The sequence below is a fragment of the Canis aureus genome, chromosome 3 (genome assembly GCF_053574225.1).
Source record: "Canis aureus isolate CA01 chromosome 3, VMU_Caureus_v.1.0, whole genome shotgun sequence".
Taxonomy (NCBI): Eukaryota; Metazoa; Chordata; class Mammalia; order Carnivora; family Canidae; genus Canis; species Canis aureus.
Window position 1 is genome coordinate 56324712 of NC_135613.1, and position 22337 is coordinate 56347048.

The window sequence follows — 22337 nt, forward strand, 5'->3', positions numbered from 1 at the left end:
CTTGGGTCTCAAAACATCAGGCCTGGATCTTCCCCACCTCTTGCCAACTGGGAGTCCCATGTGACAACCATCTTGCTTCGACAACACAAATGACACTGATCTAGAAGGAGGCAGAGGGACGAAGAGCCTGGGACCCTGGGTGACCAAGTGGAGCAGGACCAGACACCCGCTGCTCTGGACCATTTCTAGGGAAATTACACTTTGCCCCAGGGCCAGCGTACAGCTGGATTTCTTGGTTGTGGGGCTTAGTATTCACCCCAACAGATTCCCCCGCTGGAACCCCCCACGCGCACCCTCTGGTGGCTGTGGGGATTCTTGGTGGACAGGGTCCCATGTCACACTCCATCCACACTAAGTGGAAACTGACTGAAAGCCTGCACCCACCCCCTTCTCTGTGTGTGGGCCTTTCTAGAACTCAACATCTTTCATTTCTTCCCCTCTTAGAATATTTCCAGGATGATTATGGAAGGAAAAAGCGAGGGTGCTGCTTGTCTGTGGGTTTTCTCCTGCTCCCCAGCCCCTCATTGCTGGTCTTCAGTGAAGAAACAGGCTTTTAACATACATTTTTTAAAAACTGACGTTGTCTTACTATAGTTAGCTCACAAAATGGTTAAATCAGCACTGTGCCCCATTCTGATTTCGTTCTAGAGAGCTGGGCAGCATTCTGCAGACCATCCTTCACGTCAAGAAAAATGCAGGGTCATGTTGACGGATGGTGGCAGGTTGAGACCCAGGAAACGAGGTGAGACTCAGTGTTCATTTTACCAACTTTTCAAAATGGCACAAAATGATCTCTTGCCCATGGTGACAGAATGCCACAAATCACAGAGCTTGTTCAGATCGGTTTTATGCACTTGAGGTTAAAAAAAAAAAAAAAAGCAAAGTAAATGTTTTCCTAGGTGGGTAGAGACAGACGGGGCTTGGAGTGTGGCCCGAGAGGCCCTCTGTTTCTCCGCCAGAGGGACCAGCCCTGAGCATAGGCACTGGGGGCCAAGCTGTCCCGGCCAGAGCTAGTCCTGGGCACTCACATCTCCTTTTCCCTCCTCTTGGGGGCTAGAAGGTGACTTCATGGTGGCGGGAAACAAGACCCATACATTCGCTGATAACGAACCCGTGTGACGGGTTCTATCACGTTCTATTGCATGCTATCGCGTCTGTTCTGGTGCTAACCAAGCCATTTGTAGCTCTGGGCTCCATGTGCTCTGGGCTGGAGCCAGTGTGGGTCCCAGAGTGTCGTCCTGCAGCTGGACCCCAACTGCACTCACTGGTGTTCAGTGTTTGTGCTGTGATCCTGGAGCCTTCCTCAGCTTCGCACACGGGTCAGTTCTCAACTGGTGTTTCCTTATTCACTTTGGTATGAGGATGGTGGGTTTTGTAATGATGGCTTTTTTTTTTTTTTTTTTCCTGGCCAGCAGTCTAGTCTCAGACCCATGTTTTACCACCACAGCAAGTCTGCTGGCTGGAGCATGAGGCCAGTCAGCATCCTACCCATGCAATCCGCAGGCTTTACTGGCTCCTGAAAACCAATAATCTCCTTGACAATCAAATTTTTACTCAAACTCTTTATACAATAATTTATCTTTTATTACAGGATTTTTTCCAATTATTAAGTAATACATACTTGTTTTAGAAAATGTGGAAATACAGAAGTGTATGAAGAAAATTAGGATCATCCATAATTCCTCCACCAACCACGGCTAATCACTGTGTGCTCTACTCTTGAAACACTGAACCTTAGCTCAGTGGAACTACTCAAACCTAGCCAGGGGTGGTCTTTTCTTCAAAACCTAGCCAGGGGCGGTCTTTTCTTCGAAGCATTCATGTCTTTTCCACAGAATAAAAAACAGGAACACAAAACATATAAAAAAAACCATACTCAAAACAGAATGAGGTTTCTTTTCAAAGTCGTTTCCTAGAAAAATCTCCATTTTTTCAGATTCCTAGGAGTCAGAGACTTGAACACAGATTCTCGAGTATTTATTAAAAGAAAAAGAGTAGAAAAAAAAAGAAAAGAAAAAGAGTAGGAAGGGCAAAGGGGGCTCATCTCCAGATGCCACCTCGACTTCTGGTGCTACTGGGGCCAGAGTGCCCACCTTTCCTGCGAGCTGGAGGTTTTTCAGTCTTAGGGGCTGGAGCCAGGCGGCGAGGGAGCACCTGGGAGGGGATCTGAGGTGAGAAGAGGAGGGAGAGTCAGTGTCCCTGCCAGGGGAGAAAGGCACCTGAGCGGTCAACAAGCAGAGGAGAGACCATGCTACCCAAGGTGCACAGGAAGCAAGGGGTCAGGCAACAGAGAAAGGGCCCCCACCATGCCCCCGTCCCTGCCCCACTATCCCTCACCTCTTTCCGGGGGATCTCACCCAAGCGGGAGTCTGTGTTCCTTCTGGGGACATTATCCCCTTGGCCGTCCATCCTGCCACACAAACCGAGGGGTGAGGATGGGGAGCTGCCTCCCACCCCACTCCCCAATCTGTCTCCTAGGAGGAGGAACAAACGAGACAGACCTGCGGATCAAACATGAGGAGCCACTGGTGGACTCACTAGTGGGCTATGCTAGGAGGTCACAGTCCTACATTGTGGGTTCTGAGCTGCGGGGCAGAGAGGAGAAAACTAAGGCAGAACCTACAGACATGGAGGTGGCGTTTACAGGTGAAGAGAAGACAACAGAAAGGAAGAGACCAGACAAAGGTGGGAGCAGCCAGTGACGGAGGGAGGGAGGAGGCCCTGGGCCCACTGTTCACTTGTGCTTTCCTCCCCCGAAAAGGACAACAGATGCTTCTTGGGAACCACACTCGGGCCTCTCCTCCTGCCTGAGCTGGGCCCACCCATGGGCCAGACCCTAGACCTGTCCGTCTGCCCCTCTCCCCTCCCTCCAGGCCAGTACCTGCCCTGGTCCTGCCTCTTCAGGTAGAGCAGCAGGTCCTCGGCAGGCAGTGCCCCCCAGCCCCGTGCCTGGTACAGTCGCAGCAGCTGAGACACATCCATCAGCTGTCCTGTGGGGGCTGGCCCATTTCCACCTGAGGGGCGCATGGGAAAGGCCGGTCATGCTGGGGCCCTGGCTCCGCCTCCCCAGGAACCCAGAGGGGCCTTCAGTCCCTGATCCTGGCTCTGCACCCACAACCTGCCCTCTTTGTGTCCTGGGAAGCCCTGGCCCACGTACCCCTCTCTGAGGAGCCGCCACTGGGACCGCTGCTCTGGGAGTGGCTTGACGGAAGCTCATGCCCCCGAAATAGACTAGACGCCATGGCTAGGGGCACTTTTGTTTTATGAACAGGGGGTGGGAGGTGCGGCACTGGCGGGGCTTCCTCCCAGGATGGGACAGCCAGACCTAGAAAGGGAAAGACATGGAAGAATCAGGAAACGGGTAAGAGCTAAGGACACCCTACCACCCAGCCTTCCTTAGGCTCTAGGATGTTGGCCAGCTCCCCAAAGTCCATCCTGATAACCAGCTCCCACCTTCTCCACGCCTAGGTCCAATCCTCTTTGGAGCTGGCACTCACCAGACTTAGGGGGCAGATCAACAGGGGGGCCCTCGCTGTTCTGGGGTACCGTCTCCAGGAGCTGGGGGAACAAAACATAAGGTTCCCTGAGAGCTGATAAGGAAGAAGACCTGGGTCTGGGAGGCAGGCAGAGGCCAAGGAAGTAAGGTGAGGGTTAGCCACCGAAGGTCCAGAAGGCGCTTAGGAGACAGGACTCAGGCCAACTGGGAGAGAAGCCCTGTCCTTGAAGGGGGTGCAGCTGGCATCCTGGACTCCTGGAGGAGAAAATGAAGAAGGGGAGAAGGTGCAAGGTACGACGAGTGGGCCCTCTCTCACCTGGTGCAAAAAATGCTTGAAGCCCTCGAGCTGGGTAGGGGGCGGCAGCCTCTGCTTTAGGAAGCTTTCCCCATCAGATCCAGGATCTTCCTCAGGGAATAGCCGCTCGGGCCTGTGGTCAGGGTGGAAGGCCCCAGCTGGAAAGTGAGACAGGGCTGCATGTGCTGCAAGGGAGGGGAGTCCTCCACTAATCAACTCCCCAAACGCCCAGGGAAGGGGCCTGTGAAATACAGGAGGGAATCCCAGCTGGGAGAAAGGGAAGGTCAGAGTTCACAGCAGCAGAGGTGGCTGGCAGGTAGCACAACTGAGCTCTGAGAAGTGTGGACACAAGGGAAAGGCTGTGGTGCTCAGACTCTAAGAAATCCCACCATAAATTCCCTAATGGACAGAAATAGATACTTGGACTGGCTTGGGATTAATAGACACAGTCTGGCCTTTACCAGAACACGCCCTCATCCTTCTTAGTTATTACTACATAATTTTTAAATTTAAAATTGTGATGTAATTCTTCCCTCATTCTTCACTGGACCTGGGTTGTCACGTTTGCACCACACAGAGCACCGCTATCCACCCAAGCCCCAGCTGAAGGAGCTAGGGAAAGCCACCGCACCCAAGGGTGGCCGATCCAAGGAACAGTTACCAACCTGCCAGGTCACCTCTCCTTGACGGACCCAAGGCACAGAGACATCAACATGTCTATATGGTTGTCTAGGGTATCGGCTGGAGCCAGGATCACAGCTGTTCAAACCCACATGCCAACCCAGCTTAGGAGAGCAAGAGCCTAAGAGAGAGTGCTGGTCTACCAGAGGAAGGAGCCATGCAGGGAGAGGCAGAGGGCCCACCTGGCTCAAGACCAGTTCTGGAGAGCGCTTGGGTCTCAACGCTGGTTCTCATGAAGCCCAGTGACGTCGGATCCCCATGAGCTCTTGCTCCCTATTTGAACCAACATGAGTGGATCTCTGCCCCTTGCACCTTCTGGTCACTAAGACATCTGGGAAACTAATTGCTTAAGTCCCAGGCAAAAAGGAAGCTCGGTAAGAGGGAGCCCGTCAGTGTGTGTGCCAGGAACCCCAGTGATGTCTGTCCTGTTACCAGAAGATGAGGTGAGGCCTGGCTTTGGCTCCAGGGGCTGGAAGGCGTGTTGGCTCTGGAAAGTGGGGCCCAGCAGGAGGCTGAGATCTGGGGAGGAGCTGCAAAGAACCTGCGGCCCTCCAGGCAACTCTTCGCCAGCTTCCCGGCTCTGCTGCAGTACGGGTTTCAGGGCCACGGCCACGGGAGGCAGAGTCCAGAGCTTCCTCTCCCCCTTCTCTAGGTCCTGCGGCCCAGGGCTGGCAGGGCTGGTGGTCGGAACCTGGGCAGAGGATGGAGGCAGGAAGGAGGATCAACACCCTTGTGCGCACACACACACACACACACACACACACACACACACGGTACAGACACTGGGATTCCAAGTACAATGTTACAAATTAGCACAGAGTCCTTAGAAGGGGATTTGGTGACGTCTATCACATTTCTATCCACTTTTGAAATGCTTATTTTTGACCTTACAATTCCATTTCCAGATGCTGTACAGAGATGCTTGCATGAAGACAGGTGTGAATGCTATTTATTTCAGCACCGTGTGTAGCAACAAAATACAGAGAGCGACTCTGACGTCCACCAATAAACACCTGGTCAAACGACAAGTCGGACAAGTCACAAAACCACATACAGGAGGCGACCGCTGGGGGCCAGGGCCACACCTGAGGCTCGAGCACCAGCGGGTGCTTCCAGGGAGAGGGCCCAGAGACTGCGGGGGAAGAAGATTACACCTTTTTGAACTGTTCAAATTTCTTTTTTGACCACGTGCATGTTATCACCCCATTCCAAAGAATATTTTAGCTTAAAGTAACAATCTCATAATTACAAAGAGGAAGGGAAAGCTGCCAACATAAGTGTGCCAGGGCAGGACGGAACAGTTCTCGGCCCTCGCCACGCAGCAGAACCTGGGGCACGCTATCCCTTACCACCTCTCAGGCTGTGGCAGGAGAGCTGTGCCTAGTGCCAGCGCCAGTCTGGGTGAGCTGTGACCACGACAGAGACTTCCTGGGATGAGGGTGCTCTTGGAGCAAGTACACGGGGTTGTTCCCCCCCACCCCAATGCAGGTGTGAGAACTGAACTTAGGACCAGCTGAGCTGGGGGGCGGGGGGGATGCCTACCGGGGGGTTAGGAGGCAAGGTGGTGGCGCTGAGCAGCTGGTTGGCCTCCTCCCAGTGGGCGTGCAGCATGGCCTGGAGCCGCTCCACCAGCTCTGCCCGCTGTTCCTCTAGCTGCTGCTGTCCACTCTGCAGGTCCCGCACACGTGCTTGCTCCCGGGCCAGTCTGAAGGAAAGACGGGAGAGGGGGTGGATAGCCTTGGAGGGAGCAGACGTGTGAAACCTGGCACAGTGCCGGGGCCTCCGCAGGCTGTGGGCAGGCAGCCCTTGGCCACTCCCAGAGTGGGCTCCATGCAGGGAACAGGCAGAGGCCTACCTGAGCTCATACTCCTGGGCCACCTGCTGCTGCCTTTCCTCTCGCTCAGCCATCTCCACCTTAAACTGGGCCAACTGGGTGGACAGTTCCTGCTGGTGTTGTCCGTTCAGGTCCTGCAGCTGCTTCCTGAGAGGACACAGGTGAGGGAGGAGGACTGAATCTGGAAACAAAAGTCATCAAATGCAAAGAGCCAGAATGCGTGTATGTGACAGCGAGAGAGCCAGCCAGCCAGGCCAAAAGCACAGCGGTTTCATCAGGAAACAGGGACAGAGCTGGTGACTTAGGACAGGCTCCCCTGGGGGAAGAGACTGGGGTGAGGAATTATGGGATAAGTGATTCATTCAAGAGGCATTTCCAGAAAAAGCTGGTAGGGGAGAGGGGATGGGAAGGGAAGGGAATGGTACAGGTCATAGCTCAGCACTGTCCCCATCAATACAAGGGAGCTGGAGATTTATATGCACCCATAGGGTGCATGCACAGGTTAAGGGCTGGCCCCCAGGGGATGGACACGCCCGGGCACTCGCGGCTCTCCGTGTGCACCCAGGGACACTCTCCCTCGAGAAGACTCGGGTCCTGGCTGATGGGAGCCAGGAAGCTGGAAAGTGGCAAGGGGACGAGGACACGTGTGGGTGGCGCTGCTGTTCTGCAGCCACAGAAAAGCAGGATACAATGAGCGCCAAGTACCTGTGATGCTCCCGCAGGGAGGCTGCTTGCCGCAGGCTGCTCTCCTGAGCCTGGGCCAGCCGCTCTGTCACCCGCTGCTCCAGTTGCACAGCCAGCTCTGACTCCATCTGGATCCGCTGGCTCTCGTACCGGGCCTGGGAGTAAAGGGAGGTGAGCTATCGGCTCAGTCCAACTTGGGCTGCGCAGAGGATGGAGGCCATGAGGGCCTGAGGCACAGCTGGTGCTCAGCTAGTGTCTCTGACCCCTCCTGCTGCAGGATAGGGCTGCATTGCCGTCTCTTCTTTCTCACCTTGTAGCCCTTCTGCAACTCACCATAACCTGATTTCCCCTCATAGGAGTTCACGATGGAAAACTCAATTTCTAAATTTCAGTGATGATCTCAGTCTCTCTCTCAGGGGATTCCCCTGCAACACCTACCACCCACACCAACCCCTGCGACCTTGTGCCTACTGCTCCCCGGCCCCAGCCCACTGCTCTTCCTCCAACTGCTCATGCTTGAGTTCTGTCCTTGGTCTTCTTTCTGACTCCGTGCTAACATTCCAAGTCACTGCTCTGACACGTGGATAATAAATGTGCAGCATTTAGGCCATGTCTTTTTTTTTACCACTTACACCTTAAAATGCTTTCTAAGTATCTCTCTTTAGCTGGACCTTTCATCCTCCAGGCTTTAAGTCCACATGCCCAGAAGCCTAGTGAAGAAGTGTACTTGGATACACTTTGAATAAAACACGTTCCAAGTTGAGCTCATTTGGTTTCTGAATCTTGAATCTTCTCCTCCTATTATATTTCTCACCTTAGTTCATGGCACTGCTCTCCACTGAAACATTCAGGCTATCTGAAACCCTGTGTTACTCTTGACTCCGACTTCTTTCCATCTTCCAAGGAATGGGTCATTCCATCCTACTTCCTTAACATCTCCTGAATTTATTCCTCCACTCACTACACCATGGTAATTCAGTATTAAAGATTTATTTATTTGAGAAAGACAGATTTATATATATATATATATACATATATATATGTATATATATATATATATATAGAGAGAGAGAGAGAGAGAGAGAGAGCGCGCACGAGCGTGCATGAGCAGGGGGAAGGGCAGAGGGAGAGGAAGAAGCAGACTCCCCACTGAGCAGGGAGCCGGAGGCAGTACTAGATCCCCGGACCCTGAGATCATGACCTGAGCCGAAGGCAGATGCTTAACCAACTGAGCCACCCAGGTGCCCCTTTTTAACCACTTTTAAGTGTACAGTTGAGTAGTGTTAACCATATTCACATTATTGTGCAGATCTCCACAACTTTTCATCTTATAAAATTAAAACTCCCCACTGAACAAGCTCTCCCCATTTCCTCCCACCCCAGCCCCATTCTAACTGCTGTTTCCTGATATTGACTGCTCTTGACAGCTCATTACCTAAATTCTCCTAATGCAAAAGTCCCTCTGAGCCGGCAATGGCACTTTATGGAATCTATCCTACAGAAGTGGCACTGAAGATTTATGTACAATGATGCTCACCGCAGCACTGCTTTTAATAGTGTAAAAAAACTGGTGTCAGTGCACATTTCTCATGGAAAGGAAAATGCTTAAGAAAACTATGATTCACCCATTCACTGCAACATTATACAAATTCTTTCTTTTTTTAAAGACTTATTTATTCATGAGAGACAGAGAGAGAGAGGCAGAGACACAGGCAGAGGGAGAAGCAGGCTCCCTGCAAGGAGCCTGATGTGGGACTAGATCCCAGGACCCCAGGATCATGACCTGAGCCAAAGGCGGATGCTCAACCACTGAGGCACTCAGGTGTCCAACATTAAACAATTCTTAAAAATCCACAATGTACATCTACCTACATGTACTGGGCATACTGGACATGGAAAGATGTTTCTATTAAGAGGTAACAATGACAAGTTGCAGCAAATGTATAGTTTTTTTAAAGCAGCAACCCCCAGGGGCACTTGTGTGGCTCAGTCAGTTAAGCATTTGACTCTTGGTTTCAGCTCAGGTCATGATCTCAGGGTCCTGGGATAGAGCCCCACATCAGGCTCTGCACTCCGTACACTTTACTTGGTATTCTCTCTCCCTCTGCCTCTGACCCTCCCCCCACTCGTTCCCTCTCACAAATAAATAAATCTTAAAAAAAAAAAAAAATAAAGCAGCAACCCACAAACTTAAATGAAAAGGTCCTGAAAGGACACACACAAAGGGGTGTGGTAACAGAAGGTAATCAATACTTTTACCACTGTATTATTTAAACTTGCCTCATAGATAACTTTATATCTTAAATATACTCTTAAAACTTCTTTGGGAATCACCCAAAAATGTTGATACTGGCTCCCTTCTTCGTCCATGGTATTTACCTCCAATAAATTCACTTTGATTGAAGTATGAGTGTTATAATTCCTAAAGGAGCCCCTAAACAAATAGAAACCAAGTTTGTGGCTTTAAAAATAGCTGACAAAGAAAGAAAATGAGGGGAAAAAAGTAATGAATCTAAAAGATGACAAGAAAGGAAAGGAAAATAAACATTAAATAGGTAAGACAAAATGAAACCTAAAGTTAAAACACAGATCGGACCATATTCACCAGGAAAGCTCTACTTTAAGGAAAAGACTTAGAAAAAATATTTTTTAAAAAGGCTGATATAAGTCTTATAACATTATAATATACTATTAGGCAAAATTAGACTTTAAAGATAAAAAGAGTCACCTCATATGGATAAAACATTCAATTTACCAGCAAAGATATAGCAATTTAAAAATTTATATGCTCTTAACAACGGCCTTAAAATATATAAAGCAAAAACTGATAGACTATAGAAGGAATAGAAAAATCTACATTCAATGAGATTTTAAAGAAAAAAAATCAATAAGGAAACAATGATTTAAACAGCAAAATTAACAAACTAGACATATACAAATAGACACACACACAAAACTTCACCCAACTATAAATTATACTTTCAAGCACACGTGAAACACTTAGAAAAATGGACCACATATTAGAACAAAAAATAAGTCTCAAAAAGGTTCAAAGAATTTACGTAATAAGAATAACATATTATCGGGCAGCCCGGGTGGCTCAGTGGTTTAGTGCCACCTTTGGCCCAGGGTGTGATCCTGGAGACCCGGAATCGAGTCCCACGTTGGGTTCCCTGCATGGAGCTTGCTTCTCCCTCTGCCTGTGTCTCTGCCTCTCTCTCTGTGTCTCTCATGAATAAATAAATAAAATCTAAAACAAACAAACAAAAAACATATTCTCTCATGTCTACAAGAAAACTGTACAGTGATGGGGCTTGGGGAAGAGAGAGAGAGGGACAGGGAGGTGCAGCCAGACAAAACAAAAATGTTGCAAAATGTCAAAAATGTCAACTGGTGAATCTGTCATTTGTAAAAAAAAAAAAAAAAAAAAAAAAAGTCATTCATTATACTATTCATGCAACATTTTGTTAACATAGAACTATTTCAATACAAAAAGTTGTGTGGAATACACATCAGCAATTCTTTTTTGAAAAGACCATGCTTTTTAATCACAAAGTTAAGCTATAAATCAACAATAAAAATGTAAATAGAGGGGCACCTCAGCAGCTTAGTGGGTCAAGCAGCTGACTCTTGATATTCGATCAGGTCATGATCTCAGGGTTTTGAGATCGAGCGCCCGCATTGGGCTCCAGCTGAGCTCAGAGTCTGCTTAAGATTCTCTCTCCCTCTGTCCCTTCCCGAGCTTGCACTCACATGCGCTCGCTCTCTCTCTCAAATAAAGTCTTTAAAAAACACATACATAACGTACACAAAAACCCAAAAAGTAAATTGAAAAACCATAAATGTTTGAAGATAGCTCAGGAAATCAACAACTACAACTAAGATGGTTTTAAAAAGAGACAAATGAAAAAAAGAATAGTATCAGGAACAAATAGAAGTAGAAATGATGCCATGAACATTAAAAAATAAAATTACGTACAATTTTAAGTCAGTAAATTAGAAAATTTAGACTGGATGGATAAACAGATAAAGAGCGCCAAAAATAATTCAAGAAGAAACAGAAAACCTAAATGTTTCCATAAACAGTAAAGAAGCAAAACTGGTAGTCAAATATCAAATATTCAAGAAACACATGAAATCCAAATGTACAAACTACTTTAGAGTATAAGAAGAGAGGCGGTACATCTTCATGTTTCTAATACTGGCAGGTAAAGTTGTTCAGATTAACTCTCCTGCTGAACCAAAACAAACAAATATTTTTTATTATTTTACTTTATTATTATTATCATTTCTAAAGATTTTATTTATTTATTCATGAGACACACACAGAGAGAGGCAGAGACACAGGAAGAGGGAGAAGCAGGCTCCCTGTGGGGAGCCCAATACAGGATTTGATCCCAGGACCCTGGGATTGTGACCTGAGCTGAAGGTGGATGCTCAACCAGAGTCCCCCCAGGTACCCCTATTTTATTATTCCTTTTAAGTAGGCTCCACAACCAGCATGTAGCCCAACGCGGGACCTGAATTGATGATCCTGAGATCAAGACCTGAGCTGAGATCAACAGTTGGATGCTCAACTGACTGAGCCACCCAGGGAACCCTGAATTAAATATTTTTATATATATATATATATATTTTCCTAAAAAGCACCAAAGAGTTAACAGAACCATATGGAATTACTAGGCCAGAGCAAAGGAAACATGGGGGCTCAGCTACGTTAACAACCATGGTAGAAAGCCATTTTTGCCGTAGGGGTATCTGCCTACCCTAGAAAATTAAAACCCTTGTTTGGACTGTCTTTCAAGGGCACATGAACAGAAATCAAAGGCCAGGGCCCATACAGGTTGGAAAGTCTAACCGGAGACGCTCTCCACCATAAATTAGGGCTAATATCCTTACCCTCAGGATGGAAGGTGAACCAGAAGTATAATAGCCTAGACAAAATTAAAGTTCAGCTTTAATAATAGAAGAATCCCAATCCCTGAAAATTTGGTTTAAATCCTGGTCTTGTAGTGTCTTTCAGGGCCTGATAAAAGCAAATCTTCTCTGGAGTAAAGTACTTTCACTGTAGGCGTCAATTTATTCCTATAATTTTTCAAATACAGAGTGTAGCACACAATCTGATATACACAGAACCTGGGGGTGTCTAGCTGGTTCAGTCAGTAAAGCATGCAATTCTTGATCTCAGGGTCTTTTTTTTTTTTTTTTTTGATCTCAGGGTCTTGAGTTTAAGCCCCACGTTGCATATGGAGCCTACTTAAAAGATAAAAGAAAAAAAGAAAGAAATAGGACCTAAGGAAAGTAGACTCTATGGGAACTGGTAAAAACAAGAGATAGCAAAAAAGGATCATCAAACATTTTACATAAAATTATCATCTGTAAGTAAGAACACTAAAGCGATCAAAGACAAACATGAAAATATCAGAAAACAAACTATGAAAAAGCAAGATTTAAAAAATAAAAATAGTGGGCAGCCTGGGTGGCTCAGCGATTTAGTGCTGCCTTCAGTCCAGGGTGTGATTCTGGAGACCCGGGGGTCGAGTCCCACGTCAGGCTCCCTGCATGGAGCCTGCTTCTCCCTCTGCCTGTGTCTCTACCTCTCTCTCTGTGTCTCTCATGAATAAATAAATAAAATCTTTTAAAAAATTTAAAAAATAAAATAAATATAGTACCTTATAAAATGAAAAAATACAATAAATACAATTAAAAACCCAGTCAGTGGCTAGAAAAATAAATTAGACAAAACTGAACACAGAATTAATGAACTGGAAGATAGGAAGTTATCCAGAGTAAGTATGAAAACAGAAAAGATGAGGGAAAAAACGGCAGCAAAGACACAGAAAAAAGGTAAAGGTACACTTAATTGGATTCCAGAAAGAGATGACAATGACAATGGAGCTGAGGCAATATGCAAAGATAATGACAGAATTTTCTAGAACTGATCAAAGATACCACACTGATTCAAGAAGCCAATTGAATCCCAAAAAAGATTATTAAAAAAAATTCATATTAAGGGCATCCAGTTAAAAACATAAAAATTACAAAGAGAAAAATTTAAAAGCAAGAATAGTCCAGTGATAGCTGATTTCTCAACAGTAATAATGAACGTCAGGATGACATTTTCTATATGTTAAAATAACTACCAACCTAGCATTCCATGTCCAGGAACTACTTCAAAAATGAATGTGAGGGACACCCGGGGGGCTCAGTGGTTGAGTGTCTGCCTTTAGTGTCAAGGCATGATCCTGGAGTCCCAAGATTGAGTCCCGCATCAGGCTCCCTGCATGGAGCCTGCTTCTCCCTCTGCCTGTGTCTCTGCCTCTCTCTCTCTCTGTATCTCTCATGAATAAATAAATAAAATCTTAAAGAAAAAAGAATGTGAAATATGGAGTGCCTGGGTTGCTCAGGTGGTTGGGCATCCAACTCTTGGTTTCAGCTTCAGTCATGATCTCAGGATTGTAAAACTGACCCCCGACATTGGACTCCGTACTCAGTGGGGTGTCTGCTTCAAGATTCTCTCCCTCCGCCCCTCCCCCATGCATTTTCTCTAATAAATAAAAATAAATCTTAAAAAAAATGAATGTGAAATATATTATTTTATTTTTTAAAACTAAAAAAAAATTTTAATTAATTGAGTAGGCTCCACACCCAGCATGAGCCCAATATAGTGCTTGAACTCATGACCCTGAGATCAGGACCTGAGTCAAGATCAAGGGTCAGATGCTTAACAGACTAAGCCACCCAGGTACCCCTAAAAACTTTTTTTAAAGGATTTATTTATTTATTCATGAGAGACACACAGAGAGAGGCAGAGACACAAGCAGAGGGAGAAGCAGGCTCCCTGCAGGGAGCCCGATGTGGGACTTGATCCCGGATCCCAGGAGAGAAGGCAGAGACACTCAACCACTGAGCCATCCAGGCATTTCCCTAAAAACGTTTTCAAACTAAACTAACTAAACAAAAACGTATGTACATACATATATACATGCATAAGAGATTTTTCCATCAAGAAAAAGATCTCACCTGGGAGGTCTGAGTTCAAAGAAGGCTAGAACAGCAAAGAAAACAGCAAATTCTGTAGATACTCCTAAAGAATATTGACTTTAGAGAACAGTATCAATAATGTTTTATGGTGGTTTTTTTATTAAAACAATTTAAAATAGTCACATCACAGAAAATGGCAAGACAGGAAATTGCAGGGGTTAGTCCTTCTCCTGAAATATCCATTAAGCTGGTGGAAAAATATCAAAACCCACTATTTGGGAATTCTGGAACCTGATCAGACACTGAGACAACCAGGAGGGTGCTTGATGAAGGCAGAGGCTGCTGGACTTTGGTACAGAGCTATGTATGGGAGTCTGCTTCCATTCCTGCATCCCTCTGCAGCCCTGACAATGGTAGCCCTAGAAACCAGAGGGGCTGGCTAAAGCAGGGTGGGCAGTAAAGACTCTCTCCTCTAAAAACATGGGACTGGGTGTTCTGGTCAATTTGGCAGTTCCCTGAGGATCCAGAGCAAACTACCACCTTTGTTTGGGGCCACTGCAGAAGCTTCCCTGGTGGCATCAATCATAAGATTTAAAGAGACATATATACTTATTTGGGAGAGGAATTCAGACATTGAAGGAAATCTCTGTCAACTTCCAGGCTAATCAGAGAAAACAGAACAGAAATGTCAGTCACCACACACAACAAGAAACAGACTTTGCAAAAACAGTTGAAAAAGTCACTATACAAATGGATGACTGTAGCCATCAAAAGAAACCCAAGGAGAGAGAAAATATCATTTCTGTAATTATATTATAATACATAACATGTCTAGTTCTCAACAACAAACTATAAAACATCAAAACAAGAAAATATGACTCAAAGGAAAAAGACAACTAGGAGCACCTGGCTGACTCAGTCAGTAGATGCAACTCTTGATCTTGCGGTTGTGAGTTTGAGCTCCATGTTAGGTGTGGAGAGTGCTTAAAAAAGTAAATCTTAAAAGAAATAAAATAAAATAAGGAAAAAAGAGAATTTGACAAGAACATTTCCCGTGGAAGTCCAGACACTGGGATTACCAATCAGAGACATTAAATCAACAGTCTTAAATATGCTCAATGAGTGATTTGGACAACAAACTAAATGAAATCAGAATAATGTTTGAACAAATAAAAAAATATCAATAGAGACGTAAATTGTAAAAAAGAACCAAAGAGAAATTCTGGAGCTGTACAGTATAATTGACAACATGAAAATTTCACTAGATACCACTACATACCCCCATTTTGCAACATAGCCCTATTGAAATAACCAAAATCTAGAACACTGACCACAACAAACATTGGAGAAAGTGCAGCAAGAGGAACGCTCGTTCATTGCTGATGGGAATGAAAATGGTACTGCCCCTCTGGAAGACACTGTGGTGGTTTCTTACAAAACAAAATGTACTCTTACCATACGATGTAGCAACCACGGTCCTTGGTATTTACCCAAAGGAGTTAGAACTGAGGTCCACACCAACACCTGCACAAGGATGTTTATAACAGCTTTATCCTTTTTTTTTTTTTTTTTTTTTAATTCATGAGAGATACAGGGAGAGAGGCAGAGAGAGAAACAGGTTCCATGCAGTGAGCCCAACACAGGACTCGATCCTGGGTCTCCAGGATCATACCCTGGGCTGAAGGCAGGCGCCAAACCACTGAGCCACCCAGGCATCCCTAGTAGCTTCATTCTTAACTGACATAAGTTAGAAAAAACCAAGATGTCCTTCAGTAGATGTATGGATAAATAAACTATGGCACATCCAGACAGTGGAATATTACTTAACACTGAAAAGCAATGAGCTATCAAGCCATGAAAAGACATGGAGGAAACTTAAATGCATATTATTAAGTGTAAGAAGCCAGTCTGAAAAGGCTATGTACTGTAGGATTCCAACTACATGATATTCTAGAAAAGGCAAAACTATGGTGACAGTAAAAAGATCAGTGGTTGCCAGGTGTCAGAAGGAAGAAGGGATGAACAGGCAGCACATAAAGGATTTTTAAGGCAGTGAAACTAAGTGTGACACTATAAAGGTGGATACATGTCATTACAAATTTGTCCAAACCCACAAAATGTACAAAACCAAGAGGAACCCTAATGGACTCCAGGTGATAATGACGTGTCAATGTAGGTTTATCAATTGTAACAAACATACTACTCCAGTGGGGGATGTTGGTAATGGGGGCAGCTATGTATCTGTGGAGGTAGGGAGTATATGGGAAATCTCTGTACCTTCTGCTCACTTTTGCTCTCAACAAAAAAACTGCTCTAAAAAATAAAGACTATTTTAAAAATTCACTAAAGGGGCTCAATGGCAGATTTCAGCAGGAAGAAAGGGCCAATGTACTTGAGGATAAGCCAAAGAAATTATCCAACCCAATAAGGAAAAAAAAAAAAATCAAGGAAAACGAATAGAACCTGAAGGATCTGTGAGACATCATACCAACCGATGCACTAAGGAAGTCTCAGATTGACAAGAGAAAGAAAAAGAACAGGAAAAAGTAACGGAAGAAACAGACAAAAACTTCCCAAATTTGATAAAAGACATAAATCTACCCATCTCCAAAACTCAACAATCTCTAAGCAGAATAAACCCAAGGAGATCCACAGTACAACACATCATAGTCATAGTGTCAAAAGCCAAACACCAAGGGGAGCCTGAGTGGCTCAGTAGGTTAAGTGGCCTACTCTTGATTTTGGCTCATGTCATGATCTCAGGGTCATGGGATCAAACTTGCGTCAGGCTCCAGCTCTGCACTGGGCTCTGTGCTCAGCACAAAGTCGGCTTGTCTCTCTCCATCTGCTCCTCCCCCCGCTGGCGTGCATTCTCATTCTCTCTCTCTCTCTCTCTTTCTCTCTCTCTCCCTCTCTCTCAAATAAATTAGTTTTTTTTTTTTAAAGACAAACACAAAGAAAGGAGCAAGGGAGAAGCGCTTTATGAAGCCATATGAAGGGGATCCCTGGGTGGCTCAGCGGTTTAGCGCCTGCCTTTGGCCCAGGGCGTGATCCTGGAGTCCCGGGATCAAGTCCCACATCAGGCTCCCAGCATGGAGCCTGCTTCTCCCTCCTCCTTCCTGTGTCTCTGCCTCTCTCTCTATGTCTATCATAAATAAGTAAATCTTAAAAAAAATAAATAAATAAATGAAGCCATATGAAGAAATAAAAACACAAATAAGGAAAATACAAATGTCTATTACTGTACTTTCAATTTATAACTTCCTTTTTTCTATAGGATATAAATGGCAGATGCATAAAACAGTAATGGTAAATCTGCACCAGTAACACTATGAAAGAAGAGGAACACTGATACATAGGAATAGTAGTTGTATGCTACTGAAACTAAAGCTAGTATCATTCAAACTAGGTTATTGTCACTTTAAGATGTTAATTGTAATCTTAGGATAATCATTAAGAAAATAACTTTGAAAATGTACAGAAAAGGAAAAACGAAGAGAATCAAAAGCGGTACACAAAATATTGATGAAATACCCCCAAAAGACAGTAATGGAGCAAATGAAAAACAAAATCAAGTAAGGCATACAGAAAACAAATAGTTAAATGGAAGAAATAAGTTCCTCTTTACCAGTAATTACTTTAAATATAGTAGGATTAAACTCTCCAACTAAAAGGAAGAAATTGGCAGAATGGATTAAACAACAAAACAAAATATGATCCACCTGTATATTGTCGACAATTCACTTTAGATACAAAGAAACAAAAGCCTGTTAAGTAAAAGGATGAAAAAAATCAGCCCATGCAAACAGCAACCAGGAGAGCTAGGGTGGGGGCTAAATTATCATTAGACAAAATAGATTTTAAGCCAGAAAAGGTTGTATCAAGAAGATATAACAATATAAACTTCTATGTATCTAACAAAACCCCCAAACATATGAAGAAAAAACAGCCAGACTTGAAGGGAGACATGGACAGTTCTATAGTAATAGTTGGAAAAGTCAACACCTCCCTTCAGATAATGGAAAGAGCAATAAGAAATTGATGACACGAATAACACTAAAGCCAGGGACTATTGTGGGATTCAATAATGAACAGACAAAAATCTTTGCCTTCAAAAAATACACCAGATTTTTTTTTTAATTTTGTTTTCTTTTTTTTTTATTTTTTATTTATTTATGATAGTCACAGAGAGAGAGAGAGAGGCAGAGATACAGGCAGAGGGAGAAGCAGGCTCCATGCACCGGGAGCCCGACGTGGGATGTTATGAGAATGTATGTATGTTAGGAGAATCAAACAGGGAAGGGGAACAGGGATTGTCAGAGGTTACAGATTTCATTCAGTGTGATTGGGGGGAGACCTCACTAGGAAGATGACATCGAGTCAAGAGTAGTTCTCCTGTCCATCAACTTATCACCTATCATACTACTTCAAGAATGTGTGTGCTAGGGACATCTGGGTGGCTCTTTTAAAAAGGGGGGGGGGGCACACTGATGAGGTTCTCAGAACAAGTCAACCTGAGTGACTTTCCTTATTAATTAATGATCAATGGAAGGAAATGCACCCAGGTTCTGGGTTAGTGAGGTCAGTGTTTGGAAAAACACACTCCTTTTACTTTTCACCTAGCACACTGAATTGGCGGACTGAATGCACGGAAACTAATTTCTCACGAACCAAGGGTAAAGATGTTTAGTACAGTTCCATAGCAGTGCATGAGCCCTCTGGACTGGTGCTTGCTGTGTGCGTGTGTTCACTGAGTCTACTCAATGGCCCCACTGAGTAAGTGCTGTTTTGGGAGCTGGGAATAGTCCTGGCTGATGAGGAGCCCAGTAGCTATATGGGGAGTTGCCTAGCACATACATTCTTTTTTTTATTATTATTTTAAATTTTATTTATTCATTTATGAGAGACAGAGAGAGAGGCAGAGACATAGGCAGAGGGAGAAGCAGGCTCCCTCTGAGGAACTCAATGTGGGACTTGATCCCAGGACCCCGGGATCATGACCTGAGCCAAAGGCAGATGCTCAACCACTGAGCCACCCTGGTGCCCCTCACTGTGCCCTTAGCACCCTGTTTTATACACACTGTATTCCTCTCTCCACAGTTTTGCTCTTGGCAGTTTCAGTTATCCACGATCAACCGTGGTCTGGAAGCAGGCAATCCCCCTTCTGACATATTGTCGGAAGGTCGGTAGCACCCTAAGGCTGTCACACACCTGTGCCCCTCACTTCCTGCATCCCACCCTTCGGGCACTTCCCCAGCTCACATCCTCACTAGAAGATGAGTGAGCGCAGGACATTAAGATGTGTTGAGCAAGACCTCATTCACATAACTTATTACAATCTGTTGCTATAAGGATTCAAGTTCACAACGAGTTATCGTTAACCTCTTACTGTGAATAACTTATAAATTAACCTTTACCATAGGCATACACATACAGAAAACATGTGGTATATATAGGGTTTAGTACTGCAAATGGTTTTGGGAATTGTACCCCCCACCCCATGGATAAGGGAGGGGGGCTCCTGTAAAAGCAGAAGCCTTTAGGAGTCAAAATTCTAGCTAAAACTGGGAGTGACTGCCATGACTCCCAAAGGGTGCCTCAGGCCTACTTGTCCTCACCAGGAAGGCAACCTCAGGTACCTGTCACCACCTGACCTGCACCAAGCTCATTTCCAGCTGCAGGGCGTCTCTCTCTCTCCGAGCTGTATCCAGTTCCCCCTCTAGCCGTCGCACCTCTGACTGCACCAGCACTAGCTGCTTCTGGGCCTCCCGCGCTGCCTGGGCCTCCCTCTGGGTGTTCTCCTGACAAGGGAAATCAAGCATAAGTACAGGCCTTGTTTCCTTTCTCCTGTTACCTCCATTCCCCAAGTCATCCTCCCATGCCCTAAAACCCGCACTGCTTCTCTCCTTCTTCAAGTTTGACTATTAGCTCATCTCTGGTTAATCTCACTCTTCTGCCTTCTGTGTATAGCCCTCCCTGCTGGCCCAGCACTCTCTACCTCGTCCCCCACAAATCGTTCTCCACTCTCCAGACCAGCCCCCTACCCGCCATATTTGGACATCCCATTTCATTCCATTATTTTGCCCTTCATTTGTTCCCCATTCCCCAATGGCCACTCTCATACCTTCTCCTTTTCTAACTGAGCCTGCACCTCCTCCTGCAGGGCCCCATAGCGCCCCTCCATCTGGCGCTCTTGCTGAACCCAGGCCTGCCGCTCCTCCTCGAGAGCCAGCTTCAGGGTCTCCAACTGTCGATGCTCACTGAGCTGCCCAGCCCGAGCCTCGTCCCGTTCCTCCTGCAGAGACCGGCACCGCTGCTGCTCCAGCTCCAAGCTCAGGCTCAGAGCTTGCCTCTCCTCCTCCTACAGGGAAAACCAAGATTCTCAGCAAGCCCTCAAACGACCAGCAATCGGCCCCCTCACCCGCATACAGTGTACCGGCTGAGAGTCAGGTCCTCTGAGAACACAGCAGTTGACAAGCCCCCAGGATTGTAACATAGGAAACAGGAACTTCTGTTCCAGAATTAGGTGCCTCTGTGTTCAAATTGTTTGAATCGGTTTGAATCCCAGCTGTCACTATGTTCTTAGGCACACATCTTTACCTGAGAAATTGGCATAATATCTAGGGCCTACTTTTTGAGGATTAAAATAAAGAGTGTACAGAAAGCAATTAGCACAGTGTCTGGCACATAGTAAGTGCTCAATACAAAATAGCGGTCACAATCATCATCAAAAGAAGTTGCACAAAGACTAGAAAACCCAGCCTCCGATCATGTACTAGACAACCGGCAACCATCATCAGTGCTGTTGGATAAAGCCTGCTATGATGACAAGTGCCAGCACGCGTGGAGCAAGCATGCATCATGCATACAACTGAGTTCCAAACCCGGCTACTAATCGTATGGGTAATCACCTTATCATTTCAGCAATAAGAAGCCTGAGTCTCATCCCATAACTTTTTGGGCTCTGCCCTGGTCCAGAGTTCCCAAACCTGGCTGCACACAATCACCCAGGAGGCTGCTGAAAATATTTAATCTCCCCAGCCCCACAATAGATCTACTGAATCAAAACCCCTGGTGATTAGTCCCCCAAACCTACATCTTAAAATGATCCCCCAGATGATTCTAATTAGGAAATGATTTGCAGAGTCTCTCAGAGCCTTGTTTGCAGAGGATCTAGCAGAACAAGTGTTCTAAGGGATACACTTTGGGAAACACTCCCCTGGCGCGGTTCCCACAACCCACCAATGGGCCACAGTCCTGTAGAATTAGTTAGTGGCCTTTACTGGAATGAACCCAGCCTGGCATCCTCACCAGCGTCTCTTTTTCCCGCTGTTGCAGTCTGGCACTTTCCTGCTCACGATTCAGGGCCTCCACAGCCTCGGAAAGGCTTTGCTCAAGGTGGGTTACTGTCTTTCAGAGACAGGGGGGCACAGGACACAGGAAGAGAGGAAAATCCCTGCAGGTTATACTTCAATAAGCATTAGTGATATATATATATATTTTTTTTTTTTTTTTTTATTTTTTATTTATTTATTTTTTTTATATATATATTTTAAAAGTGAGACCTAACTCAATGACTTAGGGGCCAAAGAGAAGACTGAGTGGTGTGGGGAAATCTGGAAAGACATCAATGATGCAAGTCTGGCAGCAAAAACAGTGAGGGGAAAACGGGAGAATGACCAGGTCAGCAACTGCAAGGCTGAGCTCAATCTATTTCGGAGCTATTTGGACTCCTTTCCCTCTACCGATCTGTGACTAGGTTCTATGCCATCTGATCCAGGTTGCCCACCTCCTGCTGCTTGCTTCTGGTGATTTCAGCTGCCTGGCGTTCCTCCTGGAGCCCCCGAAGCACCTCTGCCCGCTCAGCTTCGTGACGGTTCCAGCCTTCCACGACACGGGCCAGGGTCTCAGGAGAGGAAAGTCATAGGGAATTTCAAAATAATTGTTTTGCCCTCTTTCTGCCCCTAGGGGCGGGGTCAACAGCCACTTTCTCCCAGTAGTCAATAAACCCACCCTGTACCCTAGCTCCTAGCGTGAACAAAGAAATGCTGGTTGGCCACCCCCTATTTACTATTCTTTGGCGCCCCGCCCCAAGGAGAGACCCTGGCACCTTGTCCAATTGTTCGATCATGATATCTTTCTTGCGGTCAGCAGTCACAGCCACAGCTAACTGTTGTTGAAGCTCTAGCACTCGGGTCTGTAGGCTCTGAATATGGTGCTCACAATGCTGGGAAGAAGGATGGGAAGTCTGGGTGTTACCATCCCTAATCTGACCAAGGCATCAAACCTTCCAGCTCCTTTAGGCAAACATGGGCGGGAGACAGGAAGCCTAGTTCCCAAGAACAGAACAGGTTTGGAGAAGA

At 45.7% G+C, this 22337-nt stretch overlaps 1 protein-coding gene across 25 annotated transcripts in view; it reads right to left on the reverse strand.

Moving 5' to 3' along the window:
* Positions 1–1562: 1562 nt before the first annotated feature.
* Positions 1563–22337, reverse strand: part of CNTROB (centrobin, centriole duplication and spindle assembly protein) — a 34014-nt gene continuing 13239 nt past the window's right edge. For 13 of the 25 annotated variants that reach the window (XM_077892749.1, XM_077892751.1, XM_077892741.1 and 10 more), the window contains 15 exons: positions 22085–22201; positions 21764–21880; positions 21286–21384; positions 20099–20335; positions 19629–19775; positions 7012–7145; positions 6328–6453; positions 6015–6177; positions 4905–5163; positions 3813–3949; positions 3498–3558; positions 3158–3325; positions 2882–3014; positions 2338–2410; positions 1563–2166 (listed from right to left, as the gene is read on the reverse strand). In XM_077892749.1, the coding sequence (XP_077748875.1) occupies positions 2041–2166; positions 2338–2410; positions 2882–3014; positions 3158–3325; positions 3498–3558; positions 3813–3949; positions 4905–5163; positions 6015–6177; positions 6328–6453; positions 7012–7145; positions 19629–19775; positions 20099–20335; positions 21286–21384; positions 21764–21880; positions 22085–22201 (2097 nt within the window). In that variant the 3' untranslated portion in view covers positions 1563–2040. Of the gene's footprint in view, positions 2167–2337; positions 2475–2501; positions 2586–2881; positions 3015–3157; positions 3326–3497; positions 3559–3812; positions 3950–4904; positions 5164–6014; positions 6178–6327; positions 6454–7011; positions 7146–19628; positions 19776–20098; positions 20336–21285; positions 21385–21763; positions 21881–22084; positions 22202–22337 lie in introns of those variants that run through there. The other 12 variants (XM_077892748.1, XM_077892763.1, XM_077892755.1 and 9 more) reach the window with 7 other exon arrangements.